The sequence below is a fragment of the Erinaceus europaeus genome, chromosome 2, assembly GCF_950295315.1.
Source record: "Erinaceus europaeus chromosome 2, mEriEur2.1, whole genome shotgun sequence".
Lineage (NCBI taxonomy): Eukaryota > Metazoa > Chordata > Mammalia > Eulipotyphla > Erinaceidae > Erinaceus > Erinaceus europaeus.
In genome coordinates this window covers 134,733,807-134,751,856 of record NC_080163.1, presented here as the reverse complement: position 1 = coordinate 134,751,856, position 18,050 = coordinate 134,733,807, and the positions used below count along the sequence as shown (strand labels likewise).

Here is an 18,050-nt window from a genome sequence, read left to right as displayed (position 1 = left end):
AAAGGAGTTAGTATGCTTTGTCCTAGAAGTGTTAAATAAATGTGAAAAAAAATTAATAAATTTTTCATTATTTTTTTAAACATTTTTCAGTTATTGTCAAACTTGGTCAACATTTGTTCATGTTGTATCTTACAAATAAGATGTGTTCTAGAAATTTATTTATATTAGAAATTCATTTATATTATATAGTATTCATTTATAATAAGGATTTGAAACCTCTCTGAGATTCTTTAAAACAGTCTAAAAGACAATTTCATCTCAGCAAACAGCTGTAGTCTTTTCTGAAAAGTGTATTTGGTGTGTTTAAGAGTTTTTACAGGTGGACACTTTTGTTTGTTGTATGATGACCATCTCTTGTTGCAGTTTAGATGGTGACACTTCTAGGCCCAGGGCTGATTCTCTTTGGAGTCTGTAACTGTGTGTGCTGAATGAAATGTGAAATAAGTGAGTGGAATCCTAGAGTATCTAAGTCTAGTGCCATCACAATAAGCATGGTTCTTCTCTTAGACTCCTTGGTTCTGCAGGATAGTTTCATGGTCCAAAAGCAGACTCAAAATTCAGACTGCCCACATTTATATCCTCACTTCTCCATCCTAGCAGTGAGTTCTTGGGTAAATTGTCTAAACTTCTGTGCCTCAGCTTCCCCATTTATAAATGGCATTAACTGTAGCAACCTATTCTATATGGCTAATGTGAAGATTAAAAGTGTTGAGAGCAGTGTCTTGCATACTGGATAAGTGTTAACTATTATTATTAGCTGGTACAGTTGGAACTCTAGTTAATATTCCAGAGCCACAAAGTTTACATGAGTAAACATAATAAGAGATATGGTCATCTAAATAGGCATAAAATAAAATTAGGGTAAACATGGGTGACAGACTGAAAATCAAGAAAAGTTGGTATACACATAAATTTATCTTTCCAACTACTAAAAATGTTTACTTTGTTGCCCTTGTTTTTTTATTGTAGTTATTATTGATCGTTGTTGTTGATAGGACAGAGAGAAATGGAGAGAGGAGGGGAAGACAGAGGGGTAGAGAAAGACACCTACAGACCTGCTTCACTGACAGTGAAGCGACCACCCGCGCAGGTGGGGAGCCCGAACCAGGAACCTTATGCCTGTCCTTGGCTTTGCGCTTAACCCACTGTGCTACCGCCCAACTCCCTTCTCTTGACTTTCTTCTGAGATGAAAATCAACTGATCACTTAAAAATGACTATACTGGGAGTTGGGCGGTAGCGCAGCAAGTTAAGCGCAGGTGTCTCAAAGCGCAAGGACCAAAGTAAGGATCCCAGTTCAAACCCCTGGCTCCCCACCTGCAGGGCAGTCACTTCACAAGCGGTGAAGCAGGTCTACAGGTGTCTATCTTTCTCTCCCTCTCTCTGTCTTCCCCTCCTTTCTCCATTTTTCTCTGTCCTATCCAATGATGACGACATCAACAACAGTAGTAACTACAACAATAAAACAATAAGGGCAACAAAAGGGAATAAATAAATATTTTTTAAATGACTATACTGGGAGTCGGGCGGTAGCGCAGCGGTTAAGCGCCTGTGGCGCAAACCGCAAGGACCCGCAGAAAGATCCCGGTTCCAGCCCCCGGCTCCCCACCCGTAGGGGAGTCGCTTCACGGGTGGTGAAGCAGGTCTGCAAGTGTCTATCTTTCTCTCCCCCTCTCTGTCTTCCCCTCCTCTCTCCATTTCTCTCTATCCTATCCAACAACGAACTACATCAACAATAACAATAACCACAACAAGGCTACAGCAACAAGGGCAACAAAAGGGGGGGGAGGCCTCCAGGAGCAGTGGATTCATTGTGCAGGCACCGAGCCCCAGCAATAGCCGTAGAGGCAAAAAAAAAAAATCATATATATATATATATATATATATATATATATATGATCCAGAGATAAATAAGGTGAGAGGAGGAGAGAAGAGACAACTGCAGCCTGCTCCACTGCTTGTAAAATTTCCCCCCTGCTGGTGAGAGATAGAGTCTCAAACCCAGGTCCTTGAACATGGCAACTTGTATACTTTACTAGTTGTGCCACCACCCAGCCCCATCCTTTTAGCTTCTTTTTCATTTATTCCCATTTCATTATTTATTTATTTATTTTGGATAGAAAGGAAGAGAGAGGGGAGAGACACACCTGCAAGCATGCTTCTCCACTCATGAATCTTCCTCCATACAGGTGAGGACCAGGGGTTTGAACCTGGGTCCTTGAGCATGGTAATGTGTATGTTCAACTGGGTATGCCACCTCCCAACTCCTGAAATTCTCATTTTTTAAAAAAACTATTTATATGAGAGTAGAGCTTCATTCTGGTATTTGCAATGCTGGAGATCAAACTCAGTATGAGAGCCCAGTGCTCTATGTACTGTGACACTGCTCAAATGTTTGAATGAGAGAGAGAGAGAACCAGAACATCAACATTTCATTGTGGGAGATTGAACTCAATACTTCCTGCTTTCTTTCTACCTGATATACACCACCAAGGCAGCCAACATCTCATTTTGATGAGCATCCTTGGGATCTGAGTTTTGATGTTTTCTTTAAGGAGGTCTACAAAACTGTTGAATTTGGGTTTGCTTTTCCTTCTAGCTGCTGTCTTGTTCATCAGTATGAGTGATTTCCTCTGTCTTCTCATTGCGGTCAGTGTTCTGTGAGGACCGGGAATCTGTGTTTGAACCTGGGTACTGACCAGAAGCTCTGGGTTACAAGTACTCAACAGTCACTAGGTGGCTGTGGCTGAGGGTTCAGGTCTGATATGCAGCTGGGGGTGGGGGGTGGGATCAGTCTAAGTAGTGACTGTCCTGCACATGCTCTGGCTCTGACAGTGCAGACTGTGAGCAGGGAATTTGCCTCTAGAATGATACTTTTGAAACTGAATTCCAGGGGCCAGGAGGTGGCACACCTGGTTAAGCTCAAACATTACAGTGTGCAAGGACCTGGGTTCAAGCTCCTGGTTCCCACCTGAAAGGCTAAAGCTTCACAAAGCGGTGAAGCAAGGCTGCAGGTGTCTATCTCTCTCCCTATTACCCCCCTTCCTTCTTGATTTCTGTCTGTCTCTATCCAATAAATAAATAAAGATAATAAAAAAATTTTAAAAAAGAAACTTAATTCCAGTATGGGGTCGCCTAAAACTCAAGCAAGCTACTCCATAATCAAGAAGCCACAACCACAATATCCTCTTTAGAGTTTTCTAGTTTTTTATTCTGAATTATTATAAGGCTGTAGAATAGGATTGGGGTGCCAGGATTTCAGTAAATCCTTCCCCCTCCTCACCAGATTAGAGTCCTATACTTTACAGATCTTTAATAATTGTGCTTTGTTGTCACATGAGGGACTTTTCTTAGGTGCCAACATTATCTATGTTCTGATGTCTGATGTTCAATTTTTGGTCCATCTTTTCCATGTACTGGTGTGGTTTTTGTTGTGGATGCCAGGAGAGAGACACAGACCCTTTCTATTTGGTTATTTTCACCACCACTCACCCCCTATGATTTTAGTTCTCATCACTGAAATTATAACCAACATGTGGTCATGCTTTGACAGTGTTTCATGTGCACTTGATTAAAATGTAGATTCTGCTATTTTGAAATGGAATGTTTTCAACTTGTCTATTAAGCCCATGTGTTCTCGGATTTCTCCACTCCATGTTGACAGTTTCAGATAGAAAAGGAGAAATGGGGAGTTGGTCAGTAGTGCAGCAGGTTAAGCACACATGGTGCAAAGCACAAGGACTGGCTTAAGGATCACGGTTCGAGCCCCCGGCTCTCCACCTGCAGAGGAGTCACTTCACAAGTGGTGAAGCAGGTCTAGAGGTGTCTTTCTCTCCCTGTCTTGCCTTCTCTCTCCATTTCTTCTCTGTTCTATCTAACAACGATGACATCAATAACAATAACTACAACAATATCAACAAAAAGGGAAAATAAATAATAAAAAAGGAGAAATGGGGGAAATACCTCATAGCACCAAAACTTCCTCCAGTGCAGTGGGGGCCAGCCTCAAACATGGGTCACATGCAAGGCAGAGCAGCTGCACTATCCAGGTAAGCTATTTTTCCAACTCTAAGTGCACGCACGCACGCACGCACACACACATGCACACACACACCCTAAAACGTCAGAACTTAACTGGCACTTCTATTGTGGTGTTGGGCCATGAACCTGGGCCATGTGCTTGGTGAGGCACAGACCCTACCCAGCAAGCTCTCTCCAGCCCTGGACTCAGTTTAGATCTTCCCAGTTTTGCACCATCTAAAGCATCGTAGCCAGGAGCAAACTGAAAGGTTTATGTTCTTTTCTCCATCAGATTGACCTATTTGACATTCACAAATTATAATTTAATTGTTTTCCTTCTCTCTCTCTCTCTAATATATATATATATATATATATATATATATATATATATATATATATATATATATTATATACATACACACACACAAACACACACACGCACACTTTGGCAGTTGAGCTCTATGCCTACACAATGAATCCACCACTTCTGGTGACTATTTTCTTTTTTTTTTTTTTTAATTATGAAACAGGGGGATAGAGGAGAAAGACAGCCACCTGCAGCCTGTTCAAATGCTCATGAAATTTCTCTCTTGCAGGTGGGGACCAAAGTTCAAACCTGGTCCTTGCGCATGGTGATGTATCTTCTTTACTGGTTGCACCATCATCGGGTCCTCTCATTTCTTTTTCATATTTGGTTGAATTAGCTAACTCCAAAAATGTTTTATAAATAATGGTGAAGGGGTCAGGCAGTGGCACACCTGGTTAAGAGCACATATTACCAAGCACAAGGACCTAGGTTTGAGCCCCCTCTCCCCACCTGCAGGGGGTCTGCTTTGAAAGTGGTCAAGCAGGTCTGCAGGTGTTTTTCTCCCCCTCTATTTCTTTTTAAAGATTTTATTTATTTATTCATGGGAAATGATAGGAGAGAAAGAGCCAGACATTACTCTGGTACATGTGCTGCTGGAGATTGAATTTGGACCTCATGCTTGAGAGTTCAATGCCTTATCCATTGCACCACCTCCTGGACCACTCTCTCCCTCTACCTCCTCTGCTCTCTCTGTTTCTCTCTGTCCTAATAAAAATTGGAAAAAAAAAAAGAAATAAGAAAAAATGACTGCACCCTATCAGATTTTGAGGTACAGCTCAGAAATAAGTGTTTTGCCAGGTGATGGATCTATACTGTGTATTGTAGGCTGGGATGCAGGGAAACAGAGCCCTAATGTTTATATAACCCCAGTAATAACCATTATATAAATATTAAACATTAAACATTATATAAATAATGTTTATATAACCCCAGTAATGTTTATAGAACCCCAGTAATAACCATAAAAATAATAATAGAATAATGGTGAAAATATGTATCTTTTGTTATTAACTAAAGACAATTAAAAATGATTTCTTGTACTCTATTCACTAGGATTTATTACAGATGGAAACTCCTTTCTTTTGGGCAATGTTCTGCTCCGTCAGGTTCGCATTCCTGCTGCTACAAGCTTTCCAACTACAGTCTCTCCCCAAGAACATGTGAAGCCATCTCACCCCGATCAGGAGGACACAGAGAATTATGGGGTTAACTGGGGCCCCCTTGATACAAACATCACAAAGTCAGACAGCGTTTGGCATTACCAGAAGCAGGAGACAATAGGTGGTTATCCAATTCAAGGGGCATTTGCTACCTACTCTGGAGGAGGCTATGTGGTGAGACTTGGAAGAAACTCCAGTGCTGCAATCAGGTGAGTCAGCCTGGATGCTGAATCAGAGCACTGGGGTTATCAGCTTCTGTCCTTTTAGGACAGTTCTGAACTTAGGGCCACTGAGCAGTTTTAACAGCTACTGTAATATGACACTTGTAGCTCCTTTTTAGACATTTTCCCCCTTTTTTAATATCTATTTATTCCCTTTTTAATCATTGTAGTTATTATTGTTGTTGTTACTGATGTTGTTGTTCTTGGATAGGACAGAGAGAAATGGAGAGAGGAGGGGAAGACAGAGAGGGAGAGAGAAAGATAGACACCTGCAGACCTGCTTCACTGCCCGTGAAGTGACTCCCCTGCAGGTGGGGAACCGGGAGCTCAAACCGGGATCCTTCTGCTGGTCCTTGTGCTTTGCGCCACATGCACTAAACCTGCTGTGCTACCGCCCGACTCCCCTTTTTAGAAATTTATAGAAACTTTTAGTTGTGGTCTGGGAGGTGGTGCAGTGATAAAGCTTCGAACTCTCAAGCATGAGGTCCTGAGTTTGATCCCCAGCAGCACATGTGCCAGAGTGATGTCTGGTTCTTTCTCTCTCCTCCTATCTTTCTCATTAATAAATTTTTTTTTTTTAAAAGAAACTTCTAGTTTAAAAACTCCTTGCCAACTTAAAACTAATTTAATTTTTATTATTGGGTAGAGAAATTGAGAGAGGAAGGGAGATACAGAAGAAAAGAGAGGCACTTGCAGCCCTGCTTCACCACTCACAAAGCTTTCCTTCTGCAGGTGAGGACCATGGGCTTGAACCCAGGTCCTTGCACACTGTAATGTGTGCGCTTAGCCAGGTGCACCACCTCCTGGCCCCAAAACTAGTTGTTTGGGCTTGACAGTTTATCAAAGTCTGTTCCTTTATTCATCTGGAAAAGTTTGAGCTATATATATAGTTGAATTCAGATGATTCTAGGTTGGCCAGGGGGTAGGGAGATAGCCTACTGTTTATGAAAAAAGAATTTCATGCCTGAGGCACTAAAAACCCAGATTCAATCTCCAGCATCACCATAATCCAGAATCTAGAAGTGCTCTGATAAACAAACTAAGCTCATTTGGCTAAACTATAATTTCCACATGTAAGAAAAACAATGTCCTTAACAAACCGGTCAGTTCAGATCAGCTTCAAATGCCAAAATTAAACTGCTAGAAACTTGTAGAATGATTTTTGTATGTGATCCTGAGTTTGTTATTATATTGAGTAAATGAAAATCCTAAATTATCTCTTTAAATTTACAGCAAGGGGCCGGGAAGATAGCATAATAGTTATGCAAAGAAATTCTCACGCCTCAGGTTCCAAAGTCCCAGACTCAATCCTCTACACCACCATAAGCCAAGAGTTGAGCGGTGTTTCGGTAAAATATATGCAGCAAAAAATCACTCAGAAATGATTAATGCTAACCAAATAATGGCATTTACATTATTTTTATTTCACCAAAGTAATGCTAAGCTCTGGCTTATGGTTGTGCCAGTGATTCATCCTGACACCTCAGAGGCTCAGGTATGAAAGTTTTCCATGATCACTGTGCTATCATCCTGGTCTGACATTCCATTCTTATGTCTTTTAAAACTGAATTTAGCTATTAGTATAAAATAGAAATCATTGACATAGCATATAAAACTAATTCTACTTCAGACTGGCAAATAAGTTGAACATTTCACTTTGGTGTGAATGGTGCCTCTGAATTTTTTTTTCTCACTTGGCAGTAGTTAAAGTTTGGGCATTCATAAGCACAAAATATTGTACAGGTAAACTGCCTGGGGAAATGTAGTTTCTTACCTACTGTGTGAGTGGTAGTAGAAGTACAAGGTTTAAACAGAGAAAGTAGCTGGCCTTGTCCTTGTTTCCTCAGGGTTCTACAGCATCTTGAGCGGAACCACTGGCTGGACCACTGCACCAAAAGCCTCTTTGTGGAATTTGTGGTCTTCAATGCTAATGTGAACCTGTTCTGTGTAGTGACCTTGATTTTGGAGTCCAGTAAGATAGGTATAAGACCTCTTCTTTTTTTGTCACTTGGTTATCTCAGAATGCTCATTTTTCTTACCTAGAACTATTAAGTGATATTAACTGATATTAACTACACATAATTTTTGCCACCAAGGTTTGACTAGGGATTCTTACATATGCAACTCCACTGCTACTCCCTCCTCCCCCCACCCCGAGGATAGACAGAGGAGTAATTGGCATTACTCCAGCACTTGTGAAGCTTCTTCCACACACAATGCTCCCATCTAATGGCCTGGGGCTTCTTGAACACAGGTCCTCTCACATGGTGAAGTATGTGCTCTGCTGGGTGAACTGTCTCCCAGTCATCATAAATATGGTTTTAAAGTCAACCATTACAGCAAAAACTAGCCATGCACTTTTTACTACCCCCCACACCCAGTTACTTTCTGCTTTATAACTTAACTCTTTGTAGATTTAAAAGTTAGCATGCTGGGGGCCAGGTGGTAGTACAGTGGGTTAAGCGCACATGGTGCAAAGTGCAAGGACCTGCATAAGGATCCCAGTTTGAGCCTCCTTCCTCCGGTTTCCCACCTGCAGGGGGTCATTTTGCAAGTGGTGAAGCAGGTCTGCAGGTGTCTTTCTCTCCTGTCTTCCCCTCCTCTCTCAATTTCTCTCTGTCCTATCCAGCAACAATAACAGCAGTAACAATGATAAACAACAAGGGCAACAAAAGGGAAAAAAATGGCCTTCAGGAGCAGTGGATTCATAGTGCAGGCACCAAATCCCAGCAATAACCCTGGAATCAGAAAAAAAAAAAAAGTTAGCATGTCTCTACACAAAGGGAGAGCAGTGCTATGGTCTCTCTCTTGCCTTTCTCCCTTTATCTCAAAGAGTCTACCAGGAGAGATGGAATTGTGCAGGCAGATTCTAGAGTTTTGCAGGCACAAATTATAACCCTGGTAGAAAAATAAAATCAGCATGCTTGGGGGTCAGGAGATAGCTCACCTGGTTGAGCACACACTTTACCATGTGCAAGATTCCAGGTTCAAACCCCCAGCACTACATGGGAGCATCATGTACTGCAGGTGCTGTGGTGTCTCTTTATCTCTCCTCCCATCTTCTATTTAGATTGAGAAGGAAAAAAGATTCCAAGGGCTGAGGATCACAGGATTTGCATGCCTAAGACCTGAGAGATCTCAGTTTCAATCTCTGACACCATCATAAACTAGAACTGAAGTGTTCTTGACTGTTTTTTTTTTTTCATTTTTATTGGGGGGTTAATGGTTTACAGTGTAGTTATTGACACATGGGTACAATTTCATTATGTAGCAAGAAAAAAAGTTAGGGCAAAGACCAGTGGGATTATATAGACTCAAAGCTCTAATGCATCATTTAAAAAAAAAAGGTCGGGGGCCGGGCAGTGGCACAGCAGGTTAAGCACACGTGGAGCAAAGTGCAAGAACTGGCATAAGGATCCCGGTTTGAGCCCCAAGCTCCCCACCTGCAGGGGAGTCGCTTCACAGGCGGTGAAGCAGGTCTGCAGTGTCTTTCTCTCCCCGTCTCCCTTCTTCTCTCCATTTCTCTCTGTCTTATCCAACAACAATGACAATAATAACAACAATGATAAACAACAAGAGCAACAAAAGGAAAAAAATGGCCTCTAGGAGCAGTGGATTTGTAATGTGGGCACCAAGCCCCAGCAATAACCCTAGAGGCAAAAAAAAAAAGTCAACATATTTTGGGGGCTCACCTGATATACTGCAGTATACACAAGGCAAAGTTCCCCAGCACTGCAGTTCTTAAAGTCAACATGCATGAGCCAGGAGATAGTTCACCTGTTGAGTATACACTTTATTATGTGCTAGGAGCAGGGCTAGAGCCCTGGTACTACATGGGATCACCTACAAAGGAAAGCTCCACAAGCAGTGGAATGGTAACTGAGGTGTCTCTTCTTGACCTCTCACCTACTAAGGAAAAAGAAAGTGTTCACTGGGTGCAGTGGAATAGTGCAGGCAAAACCTCAGCAATAATGAGCGCGCGCACACACACACACACACACACATACACACGTATGCTTCATTACTTCATTAGCTATTTTATGAACTTTTATTTGTTGTTTATGATGAATTTAAAGCCTCTTTAATTTTGGAGTGGTGGGTTTCAAGGTGAACAATAATGTTCCTAACAGCTGTAGAGTTTTTTAAGTGTAGACTTAGAACATTTGAAATGTATGACACAAGGACAGTTAGAATTACTTCAGACACAGCTTGGAGGAGGAGGGCTTTATAAAGTTTTAAGGACTCTTGAACTCCAAATATTGTTTTTTCTCAGGCTTTTTTTTTCCCCCTTAGGCTCTTTGTTTACATCTTTAAGACTGGACAGTTTAACTTCCCTTCAGACATCAAAGAAGGATATTGCCTCTTCTGTCATCTCACAAGTCATCTATTATCTACTAGTCTGTTACTATGCCTTTGTACAGGTGAATCATAAAGCATTCTTTTAAAAATTTTTTTATAATTTTTTATTATCTTTATTTATTGGATAGAGACAGCCAGAAATCAAGAGGGAAGGGGGTGATAGAGAGGGAGAGAGACAGAGAGACACCTGCAGCTCTGCTTCACCACTCATGAAGCTTTACCCTTGCAGGTGGGGACGGGGGCTCGAACCCAGGTCCTTGTGCATTGTAATACGTGTGCTTAACCAGGTGTGCCACCACCCAGCGCCGTCATAAAGCATTCTTAAGATTACCAGGTATCATTTGGGAAACTCAAAAACAAGGTTACCGGATTTCTACCTATGATTTTGGTCCTTTCCAGAACCTGAGTTCACCTACAGGCTGACTCCCACCAAGTTTCTTTCCACTTTGTAGAATTAAATCTGTAGAAAGTAGGGTTTTGTTTGTTTTTCTTGTATAGTCTTCTTACCCTATATAATTAGCAAGAAATGGAAAATATTATGAGCACTGCAGATAACCAGAAATATACATTGTGCTCAAAAGAGGATATATCAAGCCAAACACAATTATTTTGTCTTTGGACTTGATTGGGAAACTTTATTTGAAGTTTAAGCAGCAAGAATGTATTTAGTTAAAGTTATAGTTAGAGAAGCCAATCTTTCTGTAAGCAACAGCTCTGAGTGACTGTAGAACAGTACCATGGCCACAGTCCACTGTACTTGTTAGATTTAACAAGAGTCCAGCCAAGTGTGTTCTGCTGCTGTTCTTAACACCTCCCTAAGGAGAGGCCTAAGATAACCTTTCAGGCAAGCATTAATAACGGCAGTTTCTGTTTAAGGGTCACCGGCTGAAACAGCAGAGTTGGAGATTCTTCACTAAAAGAAAAAACATTCTGGATATAAATATAATCCTCATTAGCTTTGTCATCTTGGGACTTGACATAAAGCGCATTTCTCTACATAAGAAAATCATGGCACAATACCAAGCTGATCCTGGCAGGTAAGCAGGGGTCTGAGGAGCAAACAATCTCTCTCCTCAAAGTTTAAAATTCATTTTTTCCCCTAAACAACTCCTCCACTGCCCTACCAAATCTATACTTACATTAATACAAAATTGAGCATAGAACTAATGTTCACAGCAGAGAAAACAGTAACTAGAAACGATTTGTACCATTGATCATGTTGAAAAGCTTTTCTGGCTTCATAGTGCATAGGTGTATGCTTGTTAAGATTAAGTATTTCAATGAAAATGTTTTAAAAAATTAAGTATTTCAATTTCACATAGCAAGGAACTGGAGTTGGTTATTATTGTGCAACCTGCCCAATGTATAAAACCTAAAGCAGGGCAGGGGAGTTAGTATAATGGTTATGCAAAGAGATTCTTATGCCTGAGGTTCCAAAGTCCGAGGTTCAAAGCCCTGCACCTGATCAGTATTCTGGTAAAATATAAATAAAACCAAAAGCATGACATATTCCCTTTATTTTTATTTCCCTAAGATTCATTTTTTAATTAGTGTTGAGAATTAGAGAATCACTCTAGCATGTGTGTTGCTGAGGACAAAACCCTCATGCCAACCTCCTTTAAATAAAACTCTAACACATAGCCCACCTATAAATCCAAAATGGGCTGCTTTATATACTAGCTCATACAAACCAAGACATACTCTGGTCTTTGTGTGGCACCCGAGATTCACCCAGCCTACTATTTAGCATCATCTAGGCCTTGGACAGTAAAAGAACTATGACTGAGTACCACCTTGTACATCCTGGGGGTGGGAGGGTATCTACTCACTAAACTGCTGGAATACACCTCTTACATAAAACTGCATCTCTAGTTTACCACTCACCTTTCTACCTTTAGCACAGGTTTAAAAAAAAAAAAACTAGATCAATCACCTCCTCCCAGAGAACAATGCAGCAATGTAGTGTGCCAAAAAAGTGGTCTAGGGAGTTAAGCGCAGGTGGCACAAAGCGCAAGGAATGGCAAGGATCCCGGTTCGAGCTCCTGGCTCCCCACCTGCAGAGGAGTCACTTCACAGGCGGTGAAGCAGGTCTGCAGGTGTCTATCTTTCTCCCCCCCCATCTTCCTCTCCTCTCTCCATTTCTCTCTGTCCTATTCAATAATGATGACATCAATAACAACAATAATAATAGCTATAACAAAAGAAACAAGGGCAACAAAAGGGAATAAATAATTTTTTTTTAAAAAGTGGCCTAGAGGGTGGGGCTAGATAGCGTAGTGGTTATACAAAGAGATTTTCAAGCCTGAGGCTTCAAAGTCCCAGGTTCAGTCCCCCATATCACCATAAGCCAGAGCTGAGCAGTGCTCTGGTAAAAAATAAAAATAAAGTAGGCTAGTATAATAGCACATCTCAGTAAGTCACCCCCCCCTTTTAATTGACATTGGGCTTATTGCTAGTGTTCCTTGTTTGCATGGCAAATCCACTGCTCCTAGTGGCTTTTTTTTTTTTTAATAGAGAAATTGAAAGGGAAGGAGGGAGATGGAGACAACTGTGGCATTGCTTCATCACTCATGAAGCCAGGTGGGGATGGAGGCTTGAACCAAGGTCCTCGCACTTGTTGCCATGTGCACTCTCCCAGATGCACCACCAGCTGGCCCCTAATCTCACTGTGAAAGGTGAGATTTAGCTCAAACTAGGGCAGTGGAGGAAACTATTCTTGACTTCCAAGATTAATACATTAAATAATCTAGGAGTTGTATTTCAAGTTCTCTACAACTATTCCAAACCAAGAATGTGTATTACCAATGCTCTCACATCCACAAGTACAGGAAGTTACATAAATTTCTTGTATTGACAAATGCTTGGCTTAATAGATTTTCAGCAGTGGGAGAAGCTGCCTTCATAAGAACTGATAATGGCATAGAGTTCATGCTGATTAACTGTCAGCCTTCCTCTGGTACAGGTTTGTCAGTTTCTATGAGGTGATAAAGGTGAACTCAGCTGCCATCTACTTTATGGGTTTTCTGGTCCTATTGGCAACAGTTTAACTATGGAACCTGCTTCATCACAACCCCAGGCTACAGGTCATTGGCAGAACACTGACCAAAACTTGGGATGAGGTGGTGGGCTTCTTGCTGGTCATCCTGATACTGCTGACTGGCTATGCCATTGCTGTAAGTTGTTCCCACTTTCTTTTCCTAAAGCTATAATCCTTAATCACTTAACAGAAAGAGAAGAATGAATATGGGATGATCTCATGCGTAGAAGTTGAGAAATAAGAACAGAAAGGGAAACATAAAGCAGACCTTGGACTGGGTTTGGTGTATTGTACCCAAGTAAAGGACTCTGGGGGTGGAGGGATGGATTTCAGGTCCTGGTGCATTATGGTAGAGGAGGACAAAGGCTAGGGGGTAAGTTTTGCAGAAAACTGAGAAATGTTACACATGTACCAATAGCTATTTATTAATCTAATCTCCCCAATAAAAAAAAATTTAAAAGTCACTCAAGAAGGCCAGGTGATGGCACATGTGATAGAGAGCACCTTTAAAAATGTCACTCACAGAGGCCAGGTGGTCGCGCAGTGGGTTAAGTGCACATGGCATTTGAGTAAGGATCCTGGTTAGAGCCCCTACAGGAGGGTCACTTCACAAGGGATGAAGCAGATCTCTAGGTGTCTTTTTCTCTCCCTCTGCCTTCCCCTCCTCTTTCCATTTCTGCCCTATCCAACAAAGACAGTAATAATAATAACAAAGGCAACAAAATGGGGAAAAATGGCCTCCAGGAGCAGTGGAGAGTGCAAGGTACCTGGGGCAATAACCCTGGAGGCAGGAAAAGAAAAAAAGTCACCCAGCCAGGTGAAATCACTCAGTTGGTAAAGCTGGTCTTGTATGCCTATGGCTCCTGTTTTGATCCTCTAGCTTCTGTCATATACATATTTTATACATACATATCTATTACTGCTACCAGGGTTATCACTGTGGCTCTGTACCAGCACTACGAATCCACCATTCCCAGCAGCCATTTTTCCTTTATTATTTTTTCTATTTTTTGTGATAGGGAGAAATTGAGAGGGCAAGGGAAGATAGGGAGAAAGATAAACACCTGTATACTTGCTTCACTGCTCATGAAGTGCCCCCCCCCCCCCAGGCAAAGAAATGTTTTCAAATAAATCACACTGTGGAAAACCATTAGTCCAAGTTGACAGTGAGTTTTGGAGAAAAGATAGTGTTTTGGTACAGCTCCACATGTACCTAACACCATAGTATGACTAAACTTGGCTTTCTCTTGTCTAAAACAGGGGTGAAACGTATCTGACTTAGGATAATACGATGTTCAAATGAATATGTGTTAAAACTATGATGACAATTTTATATTTTTCAGACACAGTAATGTGGGCACTTACAAATTTCTTAGCTTTTCACTCTTTGTTGGCCTCATCATCAAACACCTCAGAACTGTAACATCCATCCTCCTGATGGGTCTTTCTCCTTTTCAGTTTAACCTGTTATTTGGATGGAGTATTTCTGACTACCGAAGTTTTTTCAGCTCAGCAGTGACTATTGTTGGCCACCTGGCGGGAACTGCTCAACATAAGGAGGTAAAGTCACACCCCCCTACTTCTCTGCATAATTCTATTTTGTATATTATAAAATCATCCCTGTCATTAGATTCTATGCAATTTGGGGCTGTGTGCCATCACAAGCATGAGGCTTTTGAGTTGCTATTACTTTTAGAAAGTGGAGCTTTTCTTTTTCTTTTATTATTTTTTTATTATCTTTATTTATTGGATAGAGACAGTCAGAAATCGAGAGGGTAGGGGAAATAGGGAGAAAGAGAGACACCTGCAGCCCTGCTTCACCACTCGCAAAGCTATCCTTCTGCAGGTGGGGACCGGGGGCTCGAATCCGGGTCCTTGTGCACTGTAACATGTGCGCTCAACCAGGTGTGCCACCACCCGGCCCCAGAAAGTGGAGCTTTTCTAGGAGTCCACCTTTGCTTGTATTCCTAATCTTATTACCAAGAACACTGGATCTGAATTTATGCTGTTAAAACTGACTAACGTGGGGGGGTCGGGCAGTAGTGCAGTGGGTTAAGGATCCTGGTTCGAGTCCCTGGCTCCTCACTTGCAGGGGGTTTCGCTTCACAGGCAGTGAAGCAGGTCTGCAGGTGTCTATCTTTCTCTCCGTCTTCCCCACCTCTCCATTTCTTTCTGTCCTATCCAGCAACAGCATTAATAACAATAATAACCACAAAAAACGATAAAACAACAAGGGCAACAAAAGGGGGAAAAATGGCCTCCAGGAACATTGGCACGAGCCCCAGCAATAACCCTGGAGGCAAAAAAAATCCAACAAACTAACATGATTTTCTGCTGCTTTCAGTGGTCCTTTCAAGTGTACAAGTAACTAAAAAAAAAAAAAAAAAGGGAGGGAGGTAGATGGGGCCAAGAGATAGTTCACCTACCAGATTTTATACTTTACCAGGTGTGAGGACCTGAGTTGGGAGCTCTCAGCTACCACCTAAATTCACTGTGCAAAAAGGAAACTTTACAAGTGGTGAGGCAGTGCTGTACTGTTTCTTCTTCTCTCACTCACTTAGAATTCATAGGTTATAAAATAAGATGGGTTGACATAGGAAGGTGGCAATGTAGAACATTACCCCTTAAGAGCCAAGGAAGAATATAAATGTTATTTTGACTGCTACTGGCTATTTTATAGTTCTAGTGCCAATCACCAGGGAATGTATCCCTCAACTCTGGAACACAATTTTTTTGGCCTACAAATCCATTGTTCCTGGTGTTTTTGTTTTTTAGAGGGTGAGAAAAGGGCGAGGGAGATATAGCATGTTGGTTACACAAAAGACTTTCATGCCCGAGGCTGAGGTCCTAGGTTCAATCCCCAGAACCACAAGCCAGAGCTGAGCAATGCTCTGGTTTCTCATTAAAATATTTGAAAAAGGTCCTGGAACATGATGGCAGAGGACCTAGTGGGGGGTGTATTGTTATGTGGAAATGTTATGCATGTACAAACTACTGTACTTTACTGTCAATTTTAAACCATTAATCCCCCCCCCCCCGCAAAATAAAGACATCTGCAGCACGGTTCATAAAGTTTTCCCTTGCATATGGGAACTTGAACCCAGGTCCTTAAGCACTATAATGTGTGTAGCACCACCTGGCCCCTTAGAATAAGTTTACTGTCTTCATCATAATGGGGAAATGGAGTACATTTATGGGGCAGGGGATGTCACTGCATCACAAATTCAAAAGACTGCTCCACTTAGTTGGGTGACCTAGAGTTGTGATAATTAAGCACTTTAAATCAAGTAGATAGGTTGGTATGTTAAAATGTTTTGTCATATAGAAGATTCCCATCAGTTATTATAAGTATTCATACTGTTAAGTTCTTATTTACTTCATGTTAACAATGAATGGGTCAATAAAAAGATAAGTATTGTTTGTTAAAATAAAAACAGGTAAATTAAAAGAATGTTGTTGGGAGGCCAAGAGATAACTCACCTAGTAAAGCATACATTTTATCATGAGAAGAACCCCGGTTCAAGCCCTCAGTCACCATGTAGGAACATTATAGTAAGGAGGAAGTTTCATAAGCAATTCTTTTTTTAAATTTTTTTTTATTATTATTTATTTTCCCTTTTGTTGCCCGTGTTGTTTTGTTGTTGTAGTTGTTGTTGATGTTGTCGTTGCTGGATAGGACAGAGAGAGGAGGGGAAGACGGGGGGGGGGGGGGGGAGAAAGACACCTACAGGCCTGCCTACTTCACCGCCTGTGAAGCGACTTCCCTTGCAGGTGGGGAGTCAGGGGGCTCAAACTGGGATCTTTACGCCAGTCCTTGCACTTTGTGCCACGTGCGCTTAACCCGCTGTGCTACTGCCCGACTCCCAAGCAATTCTATGGTTTCTCCTTCTCTAACCTGCTATCTTATAGAAAAAAAAAAAAATCAACTACAAGCAGTAAACAGTAGGCCCAAAGCCCTAGCCAACACAGGAAAAAAAAAAAAGTTATGGAAACCATTCCATTAAGTCCTAAGTCTGAATGGTCCCTTTAATCTGAAAACATGACAGAACCTACACCTCTAAAGAAAACAATGGGGTACAGGTAGATAGCATAATGGCTATACAAAGAGACTCTCATGCTCCAGACTCCAAAGTCCCAGGTTCAATCCCACACCACAAGCCAGAGCTGAACAGTGCTCAGGTTAAAAAAAAAAAAAAAAAGGTAGGGTGGGGGTGGGGGAGTAGCACACACACATAACCTGTACTAACAAGAAAGTCAAGTCTGCTTCCTGTGATTAACTTGTTAAATATTATTGGAATGCTCTTCTGTTATGAATAGAAGTTGCTTGGCATAGCAAAGACAATTCCATGATCATTTCTAATGTGTATTTATGCTTAAAAAAAATTTTTTTTGCTACTCTTTGAGGTTTCCACAGTTAGATATAAATCTAGAAAAGACAAAACTTACAAGGTTTGCAAATTATTTATAACTCCATTACAATATACCTGTTTTCTTTTAAAAGTTCTGGACATTAATTTTACATCCTTAGAATTGTTCTATCCATTCCCAAGTGTTTTTTTTTTTCTACATAGCATATGAAAATTTAATTTTAAAGTAGAAATTCATTTGTTTTTTAAACTCTAAAGTATTTTGTCTCTCCAGGTTATCGCTTTAGACCCAATCCTGGGATCCTTTCTAATCCTTACAAGTGTCATCTTATTGGTACTTGTTATCATTAACCTCTTTGTTTCTGCTATTCTGATGGCCTTTGATAAAGAAAGAAAGCTCCTTAAGGTAAGTAACACTCTGGCTCCGTAACTGAAATATAAATTGTATCATTACATTATTATTATTATTTGCCACCAAGGTTATGGCTGGGGCTCAGTGCTTGTACTATGAATCCACCAC

The 18,050-nt window shown here is 41.1% G+C and overlaps 1 protein-coding gene across 1 annotated transcript in view; it reads left to right on the top strand.

Annotated features, from left to right (window-relative positions):
• PKD1L3 (polycystin 1 like 3, transient receptor potential channel interacting) overlaps window positions 1-18,050 on the top strand; it is an 88,724-nt gene that overhangs the window by 69,900 nt on the left and 774 nt on the right. The window contains 7 exon segments of the mRNA XM_060172042.1: window positions 5,493-5,755; window positions 7,615-7,739; window positions 10,061-10,188; window positions 11,003-11,163; window positions 13,089-13,299; window positions 14,622-14,723; window positions 17,805-17,936. Of these exon segments, the coding sequence (XP_060028025.1) occupies window positions 5,493-5,755; window positions 7,615-7,739; window positions 10,061-10,188; window positions 11,003-11,163; window positions 13,089-13,299; window positions 14,622-14,723; window positions 17,805-17,936 (1,122 nt within the window).